The sequence below is a fragment of the Gymnoscopelus braueri genome (assembly GCF_963280865.1).
Source record: "Gymnoscopelus braueri genome assembly, chromosome: 13".
Classification (NCBI taxonomy): domain Eukaryota; kingdom Metazoa; phylum Chordata; class Actinopteri; order Myctophiformes; family Myctophidae; genus Gymnoscopelus; species Gymnoscopelus braueri.
The window spans coordinates 42,415,791-42,439,782 of record NC_137615.1 but is presented as its reverse complement, the minus strand read 5'-3'; the positions used below and the strand labels follow the sequence as shown (position 1 = coordinate 42,439,782).

Below are 23,992 nucleotides of genomic sequence, written 5' to 3'. Positions count from 1 at the left end.
GCTCACAACGCGATGCATTGTGAGCTTGTGGGTCGACTATTTTCGATGCGCGACAAGCATAACTTGGGGAGAGGAGGGAGGGATGCAGTGAGACAGTAACAGTTTCAGTGCAGCTCCAAAACTTTACGCAGATTTAGAAACCGGCTCAAACGACCAAATATGAAGAGAACATACAGTACTTGAAGAAAAGCTGGAGCAATCCACAGTAATCTAAACATCGGGGGGAGATCATAGGGGAACGGAGAAAAAACTCTGCCTTATGTTTCTGCAGTTAACATCCCTCTATGCAGCATACTGCTCTGTGCCAAGCCCACTCCTATAACAAGACCAGAGTCTAAAAGTTCTGCTAGCAGCCACAAGAGTCCATGATGCTCCTCACACCAACAGAACCATAGTAATCCAGTAGAAGTAGGTTGGGAGTAAAATGTATGCTAGTGGATGTTTTTGCCTAGTGGTGGTGCTGGAGGAAAGACCATGGGGGTCACCAACACCAGGAGGGGCCGTGATCTGGGAGCAAAAGTGTGCAGTTTCCAAGTGTCCAATTCCATGGCAATCGAGCCAGTAGTTTTCGAAATATGTTGTTGTTTAGGACCAAAGTGGTGAATGGACAAAAATAGCAGATATACAAGCTCATAGCGCGGCACTGAGTGCCGCGCTATGAGCTTGTAGATCTGCTATTTTTGAAAAATCGTGAAAATTCGTGGCAAAATCTTGGATTATATATTTTTTAAAGCGAACATTTGTAAAATATTTAGTTCCAGGAACCCTCAAAGCAAAGATTTGAGTTACAAATGTCCACAAAAAAAAACTAATATTTGCACAACTATTCATGTATTTTCAAAAATAGCAGATCTACAATCTGCTCATACCATCTGCTATTTTTGAATGGCCAAAGAAATCTCAAAATGACACACAGATGCGTTCCCGGTCTTAAGGAGTTAAAACAAACCCAGGGACTTGTAAAGGAAGGCTGACAACTCTGAGTGCCTCTCAGGATGCAGAGCAACTGTAAAACTCTACCATCATGATGCCACAACGGCCCAGCCTCGCTCTGAAAAAGAGACGGTCTAAAGTGCTAGACTGTAGCACACCCACTTTGGAGTAAGGCCCAATGTTGGTCAACAAGATGTTCTGACCGGGTGCCAGACAGAGGGATATTATTTTTGAAATTTTGGGTTCCATTGCGAAACTGGTTGAGAATCACTGATCTAGCAGAGAGCCTGCCAATAACTTTAAAACAGAACCAGATGGTTAAAGTAGGAACACAATCTTCTTCCCCAAGCACAGAAGCATCATTTATACAGCATTAAGTTTTTCTAGAATAATAGCACACTATAAATTTAATTAAATTAAATTAAGTTTAACCACTTTAAACATGGCGTCTGTACTTTGAGCATGTCCATAAGGGTAAATATTCATAAATTAGCAACATTTCTTAAAAAAGCTTCTTTGAAAGCTTGCTTCCCACAGCGCACACTCCTCAGGGGAATTGTGTACACTTTGGTGCCATAGGTCCCTTTCCTCTCAAGCAAATAAATCATTTGAATTCAACAGAACTGAACTGATGTGATATTAACCACTTTCAACGTGGCGTTCCTATTTTGGGCATGTTTCAAAATGGTTAAAAATAGCAAATCTACAAGCCCATACACATCACATCATGGCACATTGTGAGCTTGCCAAATGTCTTTGCCAAAAACAGCCGATATACAAGCTCAGATCTGGTAATGTTCACCTATTTTCGCAGAATATTATTCACCTACCTATGACATGCATATTCTCTCGAGCCAGACTGTGTTGACTCGCACAATTTTCAAATGCTTCCGTCATTCTGTGTAACAGAAGCGCTGAAAATGATTTGGCTGTAAAGCGGATGTCCCGCTTCCCCCCACTTCTGCTTCGTCTTTGCAGTCGCGCAAATTTGTCCTAAAGTATCAAATTCATCGAAGCATATATAGCTTGCTGCTTAGCAGGAATGAAAATTCGCAAAGATATTTTAAAATATATTTTCGAATTGTCAAGGGGCCGTAGTTCCTGACTCTATGTAGCTTTGTGGAATAGTTGTCTGGCTACACACGAGACTATGACATGCCCAGAATAGGGATGCTAGGGTTTGTGTTGTTAAGCGTGGCGAGGCAGCAGAAAGAAAAAGAGAGGGCGAGCCCTTCAACGGGTCCGTGTTTGAAGGACTCGCTCTGTGGGGGAGACGAGGCGTCGGTTCTTCCCTGAGGAGCCAAATTCCTTGGCCCACTTCCAGTTGACCGGCCCTTGCTCGCGGGCGTTGTAGTCGCAGGCACCGCCGCTGCGTTGCTTTGAAGACTACCATTTCTGAGGCATTTCAGCAGAGCGAGTGCGGTGAAAAAGACGTAGGGGGTGGGGCTGATGCGGTGATGTGTAACAACGGGAGCCGTGAAGATGGGAGTCAGGAAAATTATATTATACGCGCGTTACAGAAACCGTGGTCCGCACCAGAAAAACCCCGCCTCCAATTACCTTTTTGCCATGTCTTTCTCTCCTTCAGGAACTTAACCAATCAGCCTAAAGTCATAGATTCGGGTCAGCCGCAAACACCTATCCTACCGGGTCTATTCGGATTAGAAAGCAGTTCACATTCCCAGGACGTAGAATGTTTCCTTGCATGTACACCTGGAATGGATGAATGCATTGGGCACAGTGTGATGCCAGGTGCTTACCAAAGCTCCAGCTTCACTCTCCTCCCATCCAGCAGAATGGTGGTGGTCTTATAGTCAATACCTGGAGAGAGACAGAGACAGATAAAGAGATTAGAAAGGCATTAGATCAGTGGTTTTCAAAGGTTTCGTCTCCAAGGCAAGCACACCAATGGGCAAGTCCAAATCTCAAGGCACACCTGTATTCATGGCAAAAACAGCTATGAATACTGCCCCACCCCCTGCCCCCTCCTCATCGTAACCATCCGGGCAGCAATCACCTGGGTGAAGCTTAAACAAACACCTATTAATACAAAGCTATCACAAACTGCCTGGGAAAACTCTAATAACTCATAAAAGCAGTAATTAGGATAGCAGATATCTGTATGTTATTGCTGTCTTATCAGCAGCTCATGGTTAGCTTAGTGTCAGCAAATACCATGGTCATAGTGACTTTATGACTTGTCTTTATCAAGGTACCAGTTGTTCCGTGGGGTACCGCAACTACCGTTGATGCGTAATGTTCTGCTCATCTACCACTGTCACTGTTCAACTCCAAGTCTGAGACTTAGTGGAACTTGGCTTGGCTCACAAAGTTCCTCTCAGGTCAGTTGGTCTATATTTGTTTTGTGGCCTTGAAGTGACTTACTCTGATATTCCAAGTGTCATTTATTTGCAGCCTGTCACTTTAGAGTTCTGCTTCGCTGAACAGCTGTGTGCCATTAGCTTTGCTACTTCTTCACAACAAAGACACAGTACATTGAAATATCTATGGAAAAATAAGTCAAATCCTCTGTTAGTTTAACTCTGAGAGTGTAGTGTACAAATCAAACCAGTGGACCCGGCTGGTTCCATTTGTACACTGTCAGACAGAGTGAAATTAACAGGATTGTACTTATGCAGGCTGTAGTTTCTGGAGCAGACGACTGACATTATGTATGACATTGTAATTGTCAAATCAGGCATTTGTGTGAGTGCGTGTGTGCACACGTGCCTGTGTGCCTGTGTGTGTGTGTGTGCGTGCGCGTGCGTGTGTGTGTGAACACAGTGCTCCTGTTCACTTTTCATGACGAAGCTAGTAGTTTGGTGCAGTGCCACTGTTTACTTAGCCCCGGGCAACTAACAGATCTCTGTTCTTCTGTGGCACCTCAACTCTCTTGACAAACACGTCTCCACTCTCCATGTTGCTCTGTTGCTACACCTGCCTCTGTAGTAGCTACTTACATGTCTGTACATGATGTAGAGCTGCTTCCCCTCGTCACTCTGGTTTTCACCGTGCAGCTTGCCAATACGACTAGTTTGGAAGAGTTCTCACGATATTTATGGCCCAAACATGGATATTCAATACGCCTCCCTATTGTCTTCGTATCCACATTGTCGTGTATCGTCTTTCTTATGTGTGCTTTCCTAGCATATTATTATTATTTACTGTAATCAGACTCATGAAGGCCATCAGGCCAAAACTTTCACTAGAATACATTCACACGATATTTCAAAAATACTGGCTGGACAGCCACGTAATTTGCTGTGCACCTCCATGCTACCCAGAGGATGACCCCTGCGTTTTTTGAGGACCCTTTTCCTCAAAATTCTAATTCCAGGCCCAACTCAAATCATCCAATTCCATAAACAGCAACTTAGCAATATGTTCAATCAACAAAATCCCCTCTGGGCTGATAGCAGTTGGTGGCTAACGATGTTAGCAATATCCTCCAATTTGCTGGGCAATGGAGACACAAGCCAGGCTAAAGTGCTGAGCTCTCAGCTCAGGCAAGCCAAATAAATTGAATTGGAGTGAGTGCAGGGCATTGTACCAAGTGCTTCCTCCCTCTCTTCAACCTGCCAGGATTCTTTCAGACAGACAGGAGAATCAATAGCCTCTACCAGTCTTTGAACTGGCTGCTGTTGCTGCTATTCTGGGAGTGGAGTGACTTTGCTTCCTGTCAGGACATTCTCAAAAGTGGTAATGTAAGTGTACTGTGTGCGTGTGCGTGTGTGTGTGCGTGTGCTGTGTGTATTCACTCAAAACAATCCCACCCCATACATGCACACACACAGCGAGTGGTTTCAGCCTCAGAGGGTACAGGCAGCTGTATAAATGTATGAACGCGAGCTGACAGTATTAACAGCAGTAAGACCGCCTGCACGTATGGCATCCGGACGGGAAAGAGACGGAAGATGGGGAGCGAGGAAGAGAGGCATCCAAAGGGGGGAGGGGGGAGTGGGGGCTGAAGACGATGCAAAGAGCAAGAAAAAAAGAATGCGAGAAAAGAAAAAGACAGCAAGTGCGGTTAGAAAGCAGGACCGATGGGCGTGAAATGGGATTTGACAGCGGGCGGAGGCGCGCTGCTGTGCCGCTAGGCCCCGTGTAGCGGTAAAAAGCATCAGTTACACTCGACAGCGTATGGTTTCGTGCACCGAAAATAGCCGATCTACAAGCTCACAACGTGTCACAGTGGCCATTTCCGGTGTGTGACACCGGCACACAAACTACATCAGGCTTAATCGTCAGCCGTGGCAGTCAGTGCATCTGTGTCAAGGGGATTACACCGCATCTACCTAAACCTACTCTACTCTCATTCCATCTCTCTTTCACTCCCGCTCGTGTGCATTCACAGGAAACACAAGTAGGGGGTTATCTGCGGAGTGGCCTGCTTCCAGGGGGCGAAAACTATTCACTGCGGAGCATTGGGGCATTGTGAGGATACCCAAGTCCATTGCCGTAGTGACACAATGGGACGCTCTGCCCTGTAGATACCTCATCCTTCCTTGGGGAGAGTTCCATTGTTGGGGCCTTTGAATGAAACAAGAGGATTGACATTCTCACTTGGGGCCCTCTCCGGCTATTTTTGCATTTTATTCGGCGGCCCTCTCCGAAGCCCATGTCCATCTGATGGTGAAATTTGAAGCTTTATTGTCATGTGGAAAATCTTCTGTAAAATGACTAGTTATTGTGTTCAATAAGCTTTCATTTGATATCACACACACCATATGCACTGTCCTATAAGGTTCACCAGAAAAAAAGCTAAAAAAAAATATTTTTTAGAATGTATTAAATATTAGTTTGCTGCAGCCCTAGTTTGCACATGTGCTGACTGCTGACTAATTTACAACATTGGGATTGCTAGAACTCTATCTCTTCTGGCATAGTAGATGAATTCATGAGAAGCATTTTTACTAACATTTTCCATCTTAATGCTGCTATCCGTTTACACTCCTGAGGGACAGATGAAAGTAACAAGGAAGAAGAATGAGGGAATGAACTAAACAGAGATGCTGTGACATATACCTGTAGGCAACTTCATTTCTAAAGCATTAATACCGAGGGGATTCGACTTAGCCATAAACTAGCAGCAAACTCTGGGCCAAGCAAGCACATCCTTAAAGTGGCCATCCTGTAATTTGTATATACGTTTATTATTACTATTACTGCTGCTACAATGTCTGAGGAAACCATAACAAAATAGATGTACTATTATAAATTCCCATAAATAAACCTTGAACTTTAGCTATATAGTTGTCCAAGCCAACACATTTAAGGCAAACTGCTGGTGAAATGCACAAACTTTAAAACGCATAATGGAATTGTTTAAGGAGGAGGTTAATGATGAGTAACGCTATAGTAGCTATAGTAAATGTTCACGTTATCCCTGGTAAAGAGGAAAAGGGATGGAGACTGGCGGGGTGTAACTGGCTCAGTTGACCGTTTTTTCATAAAATAATGCAGATTCAAGATCAAGGTTGGTACTTGCCCCATGCCCGACAGAAGACCACGTCAACTCAAACACTGAAGAAGAAGACACTTTGTTAACTATAGGGATTAGAGCAAGACCGACATATAAGGACATCGGCATCTGCAATTACACAGCCAATGTTTCCTGATTCTTAACCCCTTACAACCTGGTGTGCCTATTTTGAGCATGTCGTTATACTGTAGGTGGTGGTTAAATACAATAAAGTTCATTTCATGTGTATTTTATTATTATGTACTTGTTTGCTTGCCTTGCTCATATAAGTTAAATGTTCTTTTCATATATTGAAAGTTATACAGACTTCTATAGACTTAATTTAATCTTTTTATCCATCAAAAAATAAACATTGGAGATCATTGGTTTAGCACACTCAAAAATCGCGATCGGACCCACAAAATATGGCATGGGCATCTAGCTGAGATTTGATAACCCTGAGAGACATGATGACATAACTGTATGGGGAATAGGGGATGCAAGCAGTAAGCAATGCAAACAGGCCTGTCAACACATTCACTCTCTTGTTCTCCGTCTCATCCACAGAGACGGAGACACACACCACTATCAATCAATATGTTAGATCTACCACATGAAAACAAGATGAGACAGATCCAATGTTCTGTCTGAAAACCAGACAGACCTGAATATTAATAACTCCGTTTATGTACCGACCGTCACCATTTTCACCTAAATGTGAGTTATAGGTAAAGTGTGACGTGGATAGCAGGTCATGTCACGTCACATTGTATAAGTAGTTCTGTATGCATGAAGAATGACTACGATGAGTTGTTAACACAGATCTTTACTGTATAAAGCCGTATGTTGTACTTAGTTGCGCATCGGTGTCACACCAAAAATATCTTCAAATTAAAGTGACATGGATTAATGAGCAGGAAGACATACGCAGACCCACTAGAGCAGTGGATCTCAAAGCGGGGTCCCTGGACGCCACTATGTTTGATCATCCTTTTTGTCACCTTTTCGGCAATCTGTTCAGGCCTAGCCTAGTTCAGTTGCATGTGTCTTTCTGACCGCAAACGGTTCAACGTCCTGCTCTACAGAAGCAGGATGTAGTCTGTGAAGACTACGGGAAAGAGAGAGGAGAACACTGTGAAATCAGCTGGGGCAGCATGGACGGGGCATAATTTTTTGAAGGGCAAAAGGCCAAACTCAAGAGGCCTTCATGGCCTCCATAAAATTTCTGCCCTGGCGCTAATCATAAATCACATATGATTGAATTTGTGCTCATTAACAGATAGTGTGATGAAGGGCTGAAAGACTTTCAAACTGTCATTTATGATGATTTATTTGTTTCCCCGTTACCATAACAACAAAAACATAAGCGAAACAAACATCAGTATCGTAATCAGCTATCGGTCAAAATGTTATTTTAAACATCTGTAGCCCCCCCCCCCCTCAGCTTGCCCCCAGAACCACCACCCACCATAAGTGTGGATTTTCCTGGCTGTGTGACACATCGAATAGTTTATCAATGATGCACTTTGTCTAACTAAAAAAAAAGGATCTAACAGTGGTGGCGGGGCAGACAGAACCCTGTGAGCTCTCACAACAAGCATTCCCCCCCAGCTGAAATGAACTGAGTTTGTACATCCCCAGGGGGATAGGGAATAGATACTGAGCCATCTTCTAAGCTGTGCTTAGAGCTATGTAAAATATACACACCAGTTGTTGAAGAACAGCAAAGATGTGAGATGTTTCACTGACTGGTTAATAGTTGAAACGTCTTCGCTGTTGGGCGGAAAGAGACACGTACAGTTTCGTACGGCCAAATGTTTTACTTTTCAGGAAATGGAAAAAAGAGCCTGTGTTCCAAAAGATCCAATTTAGTTATTATTATTTAGTCACAAGCTCTTGTTAATACTTTTAATTGGTTAAAAATGTATGAAACCTTAACCCACAGACCTAGTTTGGGCATGGTTACAAAATAGCAAAAGTAGAACGGCCCAATATTCTCTCATATTACACTAGTACGCCCAGGCTACACCATCATGATTGAGATGTACTGTAGCCTCTCCCTTGCGAGAAATCTCTCTTCCAAAATGTTGTTTTTGACCCCTGGGATGCCAAAATGCAGACAGCTTGCCACTTGGTCTCTGGTCGTTGCTGTCGGGCAAAAACCTCTTATCTCCATATTTTTACTTTTTGTGTTTTTTCTACGTTATGTTTATTACGCTTTTTTTTTAGCACAGAGTAGACAGAAGAAAACATAATTTCTTTCACAATTTTTTTTGGTTCCCCCCCCCCCCATTACTGGTTAATGTCCAAGCAGACAAAGCTAAGTAAATAAATAAGTAAACATGCAAATACAAAGCAAAAATAAGAAACTAGAGATAAATAAATACAGTAACAAATGAATAGTGACAAGAGACACCCATAAGCATGTGTACCTGCAAGCACACATCAAGACCTGCTTTTTCGTAAATGAACGCCCCACTTGATCATACTACAGTACAGCGTCACACAAAAGCATCAAAAGTAGCAGATCCACACGCTCGAAACACAGCGTGAGGCAACGCGTTTTGTAGCTTGTAGATCTGCTACTTTTGAATAGCCAAAGTATAAGATAATGGTTTAAGCGGTTACACAGATGCGTTCCCGGTTTGAATGGGTTAAATGACTAACAATGGACCAGAGAACCGGGCATGGGCATCTAGCTGAGATTTGATAACCCTGAGAGACATGATGACATAACTGTATGGGGAATAGGGGATGCAAGCAGTAAGCAATGCAAACAGGCCTGTCAACACATTCACTCTCTTGTTCTCCGTCTCATCCACAGAGACGGAGACACACACCACTATCAATCAATATGTTAGATCTACCACATGAAAACAAGATGAGACAGATCCAATGTTCTGTCTGAAAACCAGACAGACCTGAATATTAATAACTCTGTTTATGTACCGACCGTCACCATTTTCACCTAAATGTGAGTTATAGGTAAAGTGTGACGTGGATAGCAGGTCATGTCACGTCACATTGTATAAGTAGTTCTGTATGCATGAAGAATGACTACGATATGAGTTGTTAACACAGATCTTTACTGTATAAAGCCGTATTTTGTACTTAGTTGCGCGTCGGTGTCACACCAAAAATAGCTTCAAATTAAAGTGACATGGATTAATGAGCAGGAAAAAGACATACGCAGACCCACTAGAGCAGTGGATCTCAAAGCCTTTTTGTCACCTTTTCGGCAATCTGTTCAGGCCTAGCCTAGTTCAGTTGCATGTGTCTTTCTGACCGCAAACGGTTCAACGTCCTGCTCTACAGAAGCAGGATGTAGTCTGTGAAGACTACGGGAAAGAGAGAGGAGAACACTGTGAAATCAGCTGGGGCAGCATGGACGGGGCATCATTTTTTGAAGGGCAAAAGGCCAAACTCAAGAGGCCTTCATGGCCTCCATAAAATTTCTGCCCTGGCGCGAATCATAAATCCCATATGATTGAATTTGTGCTCATTAACAGATAGTGTGATGAAGGGCTGAAAGACTTTCAAACTGTCATTTATGATGATTTATTTGTTTCCCCGTTACCATAACAACAAAAACATAAGCGAAACAAACATCAGTATCGTAATCAGCTATCGGTCAAAATGTTATTTTAAACATCTGTAGCGCCCCCCAGCTTGCCCCCAGAACCACCACCCACCATAAGTGTCGGTTTTCCTGGCTGTGTGACACATCGAATAGTTTATCAATGATGCACTTTGTCTAACAAAAAAAAAAGGATATAACAGTGGTGGCGGGACAGACAGAACCCTGTGAGCTCTCACAACAAACATTCCCCCCCAGCTGAAATGAACTGAGTTTGTACATCCCCAGGGGGATAGGGAATAGATACTGAGCCATCTTCTAAGCTGTGCTTAGAGCTATGTAAAATATACACACCAGTTGTTGAAGAACAGCAAAGATGTGAGATGTTTCACTGACTGGTTAATAGTTGAAACGTCTTCGCTGTTGGGCGGAAAGAGACACGTACAGTTTCGTACGGCCAAATGTTTTACTTTTCAGGAAATGGAAAAAAGAGCCTGTGTTCCAAAAGATCCAATTTAGTTATTATTATTTAGTCACAAGCTCTTGTTAATACTTTTAATTGGTTAAAAATGTATGAAACCTTAACCCACAGACCTAGTTTGGGCATGGTTACAAAATAGCAAAAGTAGAACGGCCCAATATTCTCTCATATTACACTAGTACGCCCAGGCTACACCATCATGATTGAGATGTACTGTAGCCTCTCCCTTGCGAGAAATCTCTCTTCCAAAATGTTATTTTTGACCCCTGGGATGCCAAAATGCAGACAGCTTGCCACTTGGTCTCTGGTCGCTGCTGTCGGGCACAAACCTCTTATCTCCATATTTTTACTTTTTGTGTTTTTTCTACGTTATGTTTATTACGCTTTTTTTCAGCACAGAGTAGACAGAAGAAAAAATCATTTCTTTCACAATTTTTTTTTTGTTCCCCCCCCCCCATTACTGGTTAATGTCCAAGCAGACAAAGCTAAGTAAATAAATAAGTAAACATGCAAATACAAAGCAAAAATAAGAAACTAAAGATAAATAAATACAGTAACAAATGAATAGTGACAAGAGACACCCATAAGCATGTGTACCTGCAAGCACACATCAAGACCTGCTTTTTCGTAAATGAACGCCCCACTTGATCATACTACAGTACAGCGTCACACAAAAGCATCAAAAGTAGCAGATCCACACGCTCGAAACACAGCGTGAGGCAACGCGTTTTGAGCTTGTAGATCTGCTACTTTTGAATAGCCAAAGTATAAGATAATGGTTTAAGCGGTTACACAGATGCGTTCCCGGTTTGAATGGGTTAAATGACTAACAATGGACCAGAGAACCGGGCAGAGCGTTGCAGGGACTGGCATTCTATTATGACATGAACCCATAGCTAAACATCCCAGCTGCACACAGGCACATCAGTCTGACAAGATCTATAGAAAAGTATTACTTTTAGAAGGCAACTTTAGCATTACAGCTTATTAGATTTAGAATAGTTTAGGCCTTAAAGATGTGCATTTGGCATTCTCACAAAGAAAGAAATGCAAGGTCCAGTGGTTTCACTGGTTTGTGAGATTAGCGACAGACACACACACACACACACACACACACACACACACATAGACCCTCTTATAGACGGCTTGCCTCCGAGGAACCACACCATAAAAAAAGCCAAACTAAAGATCAATGATGCGTGCAGCAGGCCAGGCATACAACAATCACAGAGGAGGAAATGGACCACTCAGGCACACAGTAAAACCCTTAGTGTTCATTTAATTGCGAGCTTACGAGTCCATTTTGGCTATTTACTGTACACTCAACAGTTGAGGATTTACTGAGCAGGGAACCGATGATCATCGACCATAAGGGCAACTCCATCCGGTCAAAAATGACCCTGTCTTTGCTCCTCTTAACATTTAAACCCTATATACTTCGTTGACCGGGGTCACCCAGGGGTCTGTACTTGGCCCCCTCCTTTTTCCTTCGACGCCAAATCTCTTCCCTGAAAATAGACGATCTACACTCACATATTCACTGTAAGTTTGCCTATTATAACATGGCCAGAATATAGACACGCTAGGGTTCATTGTTAAAAAATACTTCACCTACTATATTGCAAACCTCTGCCCCCCCCCCCCCCCGCACTGCCTCTTTGCCTGCCTCCGTCAGAGAGATAAAAATCAATAGCAGTGCATCTGTCTGCACAAACATCTCTGATGCAGTGCATTCAAGCCTGTGAACCCACCCCCCTCTGCCTTCCATATTAATGAAGCTATCTATGGTTTGGAGGGCTTTTGATCTCGCTTGCATCAATTAGGATGTCTTTCCGGTTTTAAGGACCTTTTGGAGGCCTGGCCAGGACCCAGCTTGCATTTTCGGCACGGCACGCAGCTTCTGGTCGGCTCTCCGCAGGACTGCCCATTACAAGATTCAGGGCGGTTGATTCTGACTGGGACGACTTTAGCTGTGGTATATCGCCACTGAAGAAGTCATCTTCCTGAGAGATGTTTTTAAACCGTTCTGATTCGATCCATTTAAAGAACTAAAGGGCACTTCACTGCCTCCACATACCTTGTGGCCATGAGACTGAAACTGGTGGAATAAGGCTGGTCTACACTAGGGATGCAACTACTGCGCACTACCCACACCCGTCTGCCTGCCACCCCCCCCTCTCTACCCTCATCTACTCCTCTCCCCCCCCCCATCCCCTCTCTATCCCACTTCTCTCCCCTCTCCCCTAACGAGGTCCTTCTCCTTATTACCTCTAGTCGCCCCACCTCATGCTCTCTGGACCCGGTCCCATCCACTCTGTTGCAGTCTATTGCACCTGAACTTCTTCCCTTCTTAACCCACCTTATTAACACCTCTCTGACATCTGGCTACTTTCCCTCTACTTTCAAGACTGCCAGAGTCACCCCCCTCCTGAAGAAACCGACACTTGACCCCTCTGAGATCAAGAACTACGGACCAGTTTCCCTTCTATCCTTCCTATCTAAAACTCTCGAACGTGCTGTCTTTAAACAACTGTCCTCCTATCTCCACCAGAACGACCTCCTGGACTCCAACCAGTCTGGGTTCAAAGTGGGTCACTCGACAGAGACTGCCCTCCTGGCAGTGACGGAGTCGCTCCATGCCGCTAGAGCGAACTCTCTCTCCTCCGTTCTGATACTCCTGGACCTGTCTGCAGCGTTCGACACGGTGAACCATCAGATCCTCCTCTCCACCCTCGAGGGGATGGGTGTCTCAGGCTCTGCACTCTCCCTGTTTGCATCCTACCTGACGGGTCGCTCCTACCAGGTGATGCTGAGAGGGTCTGTGTCAGAACCACACAGGCTCACAACTGGGGTTCCCCAAGGCTCGGTTCTGGGTCCTCTTCTTTTCTCTCTCTACACTACATCTCTGGGTGCTGTCATCCACTCCCATGGCTTTTCCTACCACTGCTATGCCGATGACACCCAGCTAATCCTCTCATTCCCCCCCTCTGATACCCAGGTGGAGACACGCATTGCTGCTTGTCTGGCTGACATCTCGGAGTGGATGTCGACAAACCACCTGAAGCTCAACCTGGACAAGACCGAGCTGATGTTCCTCCCGGGGAAGGGCTGTCCGCACCGAGACATGGCCATCACCATTGATAATGCTGTGGTGACCTCAACTCGGACTGCGAAGAATCTGGGTGTGACCCTGGACGATCAACTGACGTTCTCGGCAAACATCGCATCAGTGACGAGGTCCTGCAGATTCCTGCTCTACAACATCAGGAGGATTCGCCCCTTCCTCACGGAGAAGGCAGCCCAGGTGCTCATCCAGGCTCTCGTCATCTCCCGCCTGGACTACTGCAACTCCCTCCTTGCTGGTGCTCCGGCATCTGCCATCAAACCCCTGGAGCTTGTTCAGAAAGCTGCGGCTCGTCTGGTGTTCAACCGCCCCAAGTTCTCCCACACAACCATCCTTCTCCGCTCTCTACACTGGCTCCCCGTAGCGGCTCGCATCCAGTTCAAAACCCTGGTGCTAGCCTATAGGGCAGTGAAAGGAACAGCTCCTTCCTACCTCCGGGCTATGGTCGATGCCTACACCCCTGCCCGACCACTTCGGTCTGCCACCTCGGGGCGACTGATTGCCTCATCACTCAAGGGTCCTTCTGGCCGATCCACACGGTCACGACTCTTTTCTGTTCTGGCCCCACAGTGGTGGAATGAACTTCCCACTGATGTTAGGACAGCAGAGTCACTGCCCATATTTCGCCGCAGGCTGAAAACTCACCTCTTCAGGAAACACTACCCTTCCTCTCTGCCTGACCTACTTGTTGTTAACTAGTTGTACGAACGCTTGTTTTCTATTGCTGTATTGTTTATTGGATTATTGGATTGTTTATTGGATCTTGTTTAGTCGATTCACTTATTTGTCTTAGCTCATGCTCATTTGATTTAGCTATTTTGTCTCATCTGTTTAAGGAAATAGGTAGCTGATATATTGCACTTTTACCTTAGCGCTAGGTATACTCTTGGTTGCTTGTTTTTGCAGATAATGCACTAAAGACTTCTGGTGATTAGTAGTTTTCGTTCCCTACCTATGTTGAATGCACTTATTGTAAGTCGCTTTGGATAAAAGCGTCTGCTAAATGACTGTAATGTAATGTAATGCAACTATCGATTCTTTTCTTAGCAATTATTGTATTGATTTTGATTAATTTAATATTAAAGAAACATTTATTTTTAATAATGAACAAAATCATTTAATCCGATTAACCACTGAAGGCCTATTTTATACTTCAAGGTACAACGGTGTCACGCAAAAATACTCAAATTAGCCGATCTACATTGTGAGCTTGTAGATATTTTTCAGGAAAGCTGTTAGATGTTGAGGGAAAAGGGAAGGGGATCAAGTATAAACCCCTGGGGGTCCCCGGTCAAGCTAATGCGTACCAATTTGAACTCAGAGAGAAGACAAATGTAATCCATATCAGTCCAATCTAACCAAATGGACCCTTTGTACCCTCTCTGAGTTAAATGAACACTCAGGATTTTACAGTGTAGGCTGTATGCAGAGGGGTCTCTGCATTACAATGTCATAAGTCATAACGCAGGATTCCTTCTCTGTATGACATCCTCGCCCTCTACGCTGAACTTTCAAAAGGGTAGATATCCACAAAAACACAGCCTCACACTGCCAACAAGTGTTGGCGGAATCCATTAGATTACCACTAGCAAAAGAAAAGGCCTCACATTGCTGACTGATGTATTTTTCATCAACATTTCCTGTCATCACGAACAGAGTAGGGAGGGAGCGAGGGAGGGAGCGAGGAGAGGTGTTTTTCATCTCAGTAATGAAATGGATACTTGGGGAATCGCTTGCCGGAGCATCTCTGGTGAGGATTTTGTGTCAGAGCACGTCTCTTCTCTAATGTAGGCACATTTGCACATTTTCCCTTGGGGCACAAGCACGCCAGCGGGCGATGTGCAGAGTAAAAAGCTGCCTTATGCTGAGAGCTGGGCCTAATTAACCACATGAACCTTCCCCTAGCATCCCTATTCTGGGGGGCGAACATTCGGTGAAAACAACCAATGTATAAGCTCACAACACGACCCGTTGTGAGCATGTAGATCGTCTATTTTCGGCAAAAGAGAGATTTGGTTTAGAGGGGAAAAGGAACTGATCAATTATGGGGGGGACCCTAGTCAATGGCTATGGCGTTTAAGTTACGTTGCATACTGTAGCACTTATTTTAAGTCGCTTTGGATAAAAGCGTCTGCTAAATGACTGTAATGTAATGTAGCTGTGATGGACATTTGCTCTTCTCTACCTTGTTTGCCCTTTGCCCCCCCTTCCCTTGATGAACCTCATTAGCATAGTCGGAGAGTGATCACATGTTGTCAAAACAGAAAGAGGTTCCCCCCTCCCTCTGGTGCAGGATTCACATTCCACTATTAGCATAGCTGGAGTGACCCTGCCTTGTTTGAGACTTTAGTATTCCCTTTTTCCTCCCTCTCCCCTACAGCCTCTCTCTGATGGGGGCTGAAACATCCGCAAGAGTGTGTGTGTGTGTGTGTGTGTGTGTGTGTGTGTGTGTGTGTGTGTGTGTGTGTGTGCATGCATATTCGCAGCAGGACCACCGGCCTGCCCCAACAGCAGGCAGCACTGATCAGATAGAGCCTGTCACTTTCAGCAAGATAGAAGCGACTGCTGTGCTTTCACACCCAGGGAGAGCCTGTGTGATTGGGCAAAGTGCTGCCATAAAGCTCCCTCTGAGTCCCTCAATGACCCTCCAGGACAATTGGCAGTGTGTCAGCACAATGCACATGTAGATGGAGCCCTGCATGACCACGACAGCGTGTTGTGCTGTACAGTCAAGTGTACAGCGTGTTGGTTGTTGCAAGAAAAGACGTGATACTACACCTATCCGTACCTACCGGTACCTACTTGCCAATTATGAGCAGAGCACATAATCCAACACAGCTTTGATCTCAGCACTGCTGTGATGTTCAAATCAAACCATTTCTACTCCTTGCCATGAGCACTGTAATGGCATGCTTGTTTGTTTGAGCAGCCTCCACTTCACCCATAAGCAGTTAAGCACACATAGGGCGGCTTTCCATATGCATGGCCTCACCCTACCCCACACCACACCGTCCACTTGTGCCTCGGTTTCCACTACAATGAAGTGGGTAGAGTGGTGTGTAAGTGGTACTAAACTGGTGCCTAAAAAGTACCCAGTCCTGGGTAGGTCTGAGCTAGGCCAAGCGGGGCCAAACACTTCATAATGACTGATCACTCACCGACTTTTTATTTAGAACAGGATATAGTTGTAAAACATTATAATACTTTATATATTATTATAATCACAGTTAAAATCTATTCTAGTGTGTTATAATTATCATAGTTGTAAAACATTATAATAATTTATAGTGTATTATAATCACAGTTATAATCTATTATAGTGTATTATGATTATCATAGTTGTAAAACATTATATTACTTTATAGTGTATTATGATCACAGTTGTAATCTATTATAGTGTGTTATAATTATCATATGTAAAACATTATACTACTTTATAGTGTATTATGATCACAGTTGTAATCTATTATAGTGTGTTCTAAATATCATAGTTGTAATAAATTATAATAATTTATATTGTATTATAATCAGTTATAATGCATTATAGTGTATTATAATTAGCATAGTTGTAATACATTATAATTTATATTGTATTATAATCACAGTTATAAGGATCCATTTGGTTCATACCGAACCAAATGGTTCACCCACACGTGCACAGGTGATTTGCATTTGTATACAGGACAGTTGGCCACTCATTTACATTACATTGTTAGACAAAAAGCAATGACCTCCATCTATGTTTACATTACAAATGAGTGTCAATGACCGGAGTCTGCTACTCATACCTGTGGATTTGAGAGGGGGTACTTTTGTGTAATGGAAAAGGTAGATATTTTGATGCGGTGTGGTGTGGTGTGGTGTGGTGTAGTGTGGTGTGGTGCTTAAGCTGCAGTGGAAAGGGGGCTTATACAGAAGCAGGAAACCTGGACTAACCAGAATACAAAGCATTTTCTGTTGTTGTTGTGCACACTGTGTATTCATGGTCACATAGATTTATTCACTGTGTGTGTGTGTGTGTGTGTGTGTGTGTGTGTGTGTGTGTGTGTGTGTGTGTGTGTGTGTGTGTGTGTGTGTGTATGTGTGTGTTTGATATGAGTCACCTTCCTTTGAGTCTTTCACCATACACAAGATCTCGTTATGGGGTCATGAGGTCATGACACACACCAGGCGCCATGCTCTTGCACACTATACACACTCACTCCTGAACTATTCCCACGTGCACGCACGCTTGCGTATATCGTGAATACGTTTGTTTGTGCATATGAGACAGCTAGACAACACACAGAGATAGTGTAACGGCGCGTGCTAACTGAGGACTTCGTAAAGTCGAGGGAGAGGGGGGGTTGGAGTGAAGAGAGCTCATTGTGCGCTCCACAGTGCCCATATGGAGAGGCATGGCGGCGAGCGTGTTTGGGGAGGTTTTGTGACGAGCCAGCATGACACAACACAAGGCGAGGGCAAAACAACACATGCGTTGTTTTGCCCTCGCCTTGTGTTGTGTCTGCCCAGATAAGGGGGCAGATATGAGTGACTCACCGCTACTGTAGGCGTAAGGGGACTCGGCCGAGCCGTCCTGCAGGCTGTCCAGAATCTCTCCCTTGCCCACGTCGCTGTCTCCTACCAGCAGGAACTTCAGCAGGTAGTCGTAGCTCTTCACCGGGCTGCCCTGGGTGCCCATGGTGCCTCACATCTGTGCCCACCAGGGTCGACGGGGGGGAGACGAGAGGAGGAGGGGGCTACGGAGAAGGGACCCCCGCTCTGAGCAGACTGCCCGCGTAGGAAAGGCAAACAGGGTGACCCCCGACGTGAACTTGGCCGCCTTGATGAGACAAAAGGGTTGGTTATGTCACGAACTTGCCTGATGTTGGGACAGTATGCAAGGTCCAATGCTTGTGTGTTCTTCGCTTGGTGATGGTGTGCCACTTTCAATGGATGCACGCCTTTCTCTGCCAAATGGACAGGTGTGTAAAAACTTAAGTAAAAGACAGAAAAGTCCTCCAACACAACTGCTTCAGAAAAGTGCTCCAACACAACTGCTTCAGAGTCTGATTAAAAAAACAGCATGGGTTCCCAAATCGGGGCAAAACATTCTCCTCATGGCCAAAAATATTTAAAGTATCCCAAAAACAGATATAAAACCACTCTCCCCTAAAAGCAAACACTGGTCCTTCCAACTGTCAGAATAAGTCACAGTCTAAAAAGTCTAATTGTTAATTACAGTCTAATAACGTTGTCCAGAAATCAACCAACCACTCATTGTCTGGAACAATAAGACAGTTTTGATAGGTTCACATCTATTATTACACATCTATTATTACAGATTAGAATGCCTTGAAATTAAGCACAAAGAAAACGAGAGATCTGTTAATAGATCCACAAATAGTGGAATGGCTCTTGTGGGATTTTTGGAAGGAGTCTGTCTCATTGTGGAAGACGTCTGTGTCTGTCATCCAGTTCGAAAGCTCAGCTGCATTGTTGTTGTTTATAGACGGTTTCTTATTGCTGTTATCACAGAACCATCTCGCAGGTCAACAACATGAGGGGGAAAAAAGCTCCCAAACAAACCAGTGTCCAACCTTAAAAGTCGCTCCTCTTGTCCACATGAACGCGACCCAGCGCTAAACTAGCTTCAGCGCTAAAACTAGCGTAGCTTAGCACCGTGTCACCCGCTGCCTGCCTACCACCACTCGTTATTGTTATTAACGGCAAGTGTTGTTGTGATATTCATTGAACGACGCGCGTTGCTCGCGTTTCGTTTAGCGACACATGGGCTGCTACACGGTTGGAGAAAAGACTGGTGTTGTTGTTCTCCACAGCTATTACAGAACGTCCAGCCGTTTTCAGGCCGCCGTTCCTTTCCTCCGGGTCCGACGGGGGAACAACAAAGATTCCCACAACTTCGCGGCGTTATCTCTCCCCCTGTTGTAATAAAGCACAGGTTGTCCCGGGGCTGCGGTTCTGTGGAGAGAGAGAGAGTCAGAGCAGGGCGACAGGTTCACGTCCAGCCCGGGTGTGTGTGGTGCGTGTGCGAGGTGATGATGATCTCAGTGGGAGATCTTTCCATTTTTCTCCATGTTGTTCAGTCATAACAGCGATGTGTAAGCCCTGATGCTACTGCAACAACAACACACTACAGTACACCGTCCGTCCGTCCGCTGACAGACCTCACCGCTGCCTCCGCACACGGTACCTTTTTTTTGCCCTGAGTGTTTCTCCAGGAGGTTTAGATTTGCAATACCATAATTATATTATTATTATTATTATTATTATTAAATTGTATTATTATTATTACATTGTGGTATTATTAGTATTATTATATTTTATTATGATTATTATTACATTTTATTATTATCATGACATTGTATTATTATTAATACTACATTTTATTATTATTATTATTACATTGTGGTATTATTATTATTATTAATAATATCATTACATTTGATTAATATTGTTGTTGTTGTTGTTGTTGTATGACATCTGCCAGTTTCTCAGAAAGTAAATAATAATGATATTAATCATACGTATATTCAGAATACGCTCAGTTTCAGCTAGTGTACTTTTAATAACTACGTGGAGATACAAAACCATGTTTAACTTGTACAAATGTTTTACAGGAAAGCTATTGCATAGAGTACTGTAAGGGCAAATATTTACCCTATGCGCGGTATTACCTCCAATCTCCCGCCCCCTGTCAAGTCCCGCCTCCCCATTCATTTGACTGGGCACTTAAGCTTACATGTGATTTGTGCGTAGACCAATCAATCACATTTGCTGTCAACAACAAACACAGATGGTGCAGAAAGTGGTATAAACTAATAATGTCTTGTTCTTAGTGAGTGTGTGAGGATAATTTACAGTCAGCTGTGTGTGTGTGTGTGTGTGTGTGTGTGTGACTGTGTGTGTGTGTGTGTGTGTGTGTGTGTGTGTGTGTGTGTGTGTGTGTGTGTGTGTGTGTGTGTGTGTGTTCTGTTTTAACATCATGACTCACCACCAGTTGGCTTTGCCAGAATAGTCTCTTTGTAGGATAAACACACCTACATAATGAGTGAATGACAGAATCATCATCATCATCAGCAGTTTGGCAGCATATCTGTAACCTCAATGGCAGAGAAACAACAGATTGAATTCAACATGTACATGGGTCACATCTAGTTTGATAGCAAATGATCCAAGTAGAGTTGGCAATATAATACTGAGCAGTCCTTATTTTTTATTATCATTATTATTTTTTAAATATGTTTTGCAACTGACTACAGTGTTATTTAAATATCCCAGATTATACCAATGGCCAGTGGTGGAAGAAGTGTCTTAATCTTAATGTAAATGTAGCAAAACTGCTACTTGTCACTCTGTTGCTTTCACAATTTTACTTCAGGAAATGTACACAATTATTTGCATACAAACATACATTATAGTACCAATTTAAACATGAAAGTATTTACGCAGAATGGTAAATTTCACACACCATATTATAGGATTGTAAGTAATCCATTATTGTGTTCATCAGTTTAATGTTACAGCTGGTAAAGATGGGGCTGATGATTTTAATTACTTTATGTGCTGTTGGGTAGATTAACCTATAATACATCATTTATCAGTTAATGTATGTTTTGAATTAATAATCTAAATCTAGTAACTAAAGTCATCAAGTAATTGCAATGGATTATAAATGACAGTGTATAGTTATGGTGTATTTATATACGGTATATTATAACCGTTATCAGCTTGATCAGATATCCTGGACATGAAAATGTTTGAGAACCACTGTATACCAGGCAGCCCACCCCCATGATATGAGCGCAACTCTCAATATCTCACGTACACAAACCAATTGTCCAAAGGTGTTCTCACACACACACACACACACACACACACAATATATGAATTCAAATTCTGTTTCTTTCTCGCTCACACAACTGGAAATATTCAACACTGACTGCAGAATCATATTTCCCATGAGGCATTAGCATGCATATTTTTTTATTATAAAAGAAATCCAATCATCTCTCAGATAAAGAGATTTCTGTATAAACTGGATTACAACATGCATGGTTTGCTAATCGTGTGTGTGTGTGTGTGTCAGTCATTTGGTGTGTAGAGGGTGAAAAAAGCAGACCAAGTACAGAGCCAACTGTCACATTTACCAAGTATGGAGGGTTTAAGTGGTTAAATACCTGAAAATACACATTAACACAAATCCAACATAATAAAAAAAGATGTGTGTGCAAACAAAAAACGAATGAACACTGATGATACTGCTGTCAAACGAACGTCAAAGTCTATGGAGCTATCTATGAAGTCTATGAACAAATATAATCTGCAACACAATGTTATGCAATAGACATCGTCTCTCTCAGCTAAGGGATCCTTCATCCTTGGCCTGAAAAACATTGAAGACTCCTGCTCTAAGCTTTCCACTTGACCGCCTTAACTCCTGAAAGCAAAGTAGGCCTAATGGACTCTTTCTATCTGCGGCCATAATACAGTACTACTCATTATTTGAATATACTTTCAAAGGCTTTCAGTCTATGACGGCAGTACCTGTGTTAAATTCCTGTGTTAAATTAACTCAAAGGAGTCTACAAATGGGTCCATTTGGTTCCACGTGTACACTCTACAGAGATAAATTAACACAGAGGATTTTACTGTGAAGGATGGGTTAGGTTTATCCCCGCAAGAACATGGAAAATGAGGGAGTTGATGTCAGCAGCAGTATATCATTAGAGTTATCAGGCACCTCTCTCACTGAATGAGGCCTAAAACATTGTTACTAGCTGCTTGTCAAAGTGTCCAGGAGCAAGACACTGAACTGCTCCTATAATGAGCAGGTTGGTGCTTTGCATGGGTTTCCATTGTTAAGTGCTTTGGAGAAAGGCAGGTTGGCTAGATTCATTTGAAAATAAGGGGTCATAACTTTAAATATCAATCTGGAATTTTATTAAAGGGAAAGGAACATCTTCAGCTTTCAAACAAATAGTAAAGTTTCAGACAAAGAATCAAGCAATGTCCAAAACGTTGTTCATCATTTAAGCAAAATTGGCACAAAAGATGTCAAAGTAAAAAACAAAGAAAGTAAGTAAAACAGATAACAACAAGACAACAATTATTCAACTTGAGAAGCAGTGGGTCCAGTTTGGTTAGTTATGATGAAACTGAGGGCAGACGCAATTACACACAGTTAGACAAAAGGGTGAAGTTGGCACACAATTGATTCAAATGTGACATGGTTCTGAGCAGGAATAGCAGTAAATTATATTTCAAACTAAGATACCAGTTCCTTTGTGATGGGCTCTCTCAGAACAAAAACAACAGTGGAATGTACAACAGCAGGGTGTGTCGTGCAGATGAGCATCCGACAGTAATAAAACACCATACTGACAATAAAGAAAACAAACACCTCCATAACCACATAAGTGCCATACTTTGCTGTATAACGAATAGTGAAAATAGTACAAGCTCATAACACGTCGCATCATGGTGCGTTGTGTGCTTCTACAGTAGATAGGCTATTTTAGCTACTTTTCAAAATGGAGACATTTTTGGAAATTGTTCAAAATTTTGGGAAATTGTTTTAACATTTTTGGGAACTGTTTCATCCTCAGATTTCAAATTCTTTTATACCTTCTTTTTTTTGACAAAGTATAGATTGGCCCCAGGTGAGGCATTTCTATCCTGAAGGCAGTGGTCTTTCAGGAGGACTATGCTATCCGTCCGTCCATGTCATGTAAACGCTCACTCAGCAGTTAATGGAACCTGAAAAGGAGGAAACTGCATAGGCTTTTCAGACACCACGTAGATTGAATGGGAGATTATACTGTACACGTATAGCCCTATTTTATACTTAGTTGTACAGTGGTTTTGCGTGGCAAAAGATAGCAGACATACACGGCCACAACACGCCATGATGTCAGCTTGTAGATCAGCTATTTTCACAATTTTTTTAAAGGTTTTGGAAATCTTCACATACTCCAAAGTGGTTAATGGCAGTGTTGCAGAGACTGCGTTCTACCAGTTTGATTTGATGGGATGTTCACAGTGAGACAAAAGGTGTTTTCACTTATGCTGGCAGCTACCTTACATCCAGTTACCTATTCGATCAGATCCCCACAGACAAATGACAACAACAAACAAGTTTACAAAAGTCTCAAAATTTCAAGGAAAGTTGTTAAAACACAAATAATATAAATACGGAATTCGATTCAGCAAGCCACTTTCTAGGGAAAGAAATACAAAACCTAAGCATTGAGGGAAAACAGAATCAGAATGTTTTTTTTTTAGCAAAATGTCTGACTAATATTAAGTTAATACTTTAATAACATAAAAATCATAAAATCATTATTATCTATCTCTGATCAGTGCAGTTAGTGTATTAATACGGTACCTGATTTCAAAATTGACTTAGTATCCCTC

At 43.0% G+C, this 23,992-nt stretch overlaps 1 protein-coding gene across 1 annotated transcript in view; it reads right to left on the bottom strand.

Moving 5' to 3' along the window:
• Positions 1 to 19,714, bottom strand: part of rab40c (RAB40c, member RAS oncogene family) — a 38,169-nt gene extending 18,455 nt beyond the window's left edge. Inside the window, exons 1-2 of the mRNA XM_080446342.1 lie at positions 18,116 to 19,714; positions 2,694 to 2,754 (exon numbers count right to left, since the gene is read on the bottom strand). Coding sequence (XP_080302468.1) covers positions 2,694 to 2,754; positions 18,116 to 18,257 — 203 coding nt within the window. The 5' untranslated portion in view covers positions 18,258 to 19,714. The remainder of the gene's footprint in view (positions 1 to 2,693; positions 2,755 to 18,115) is intronic.
• Between the last annotated feature and the right edge of the window lie 4,278 nt (positions 19,715 to 23,992).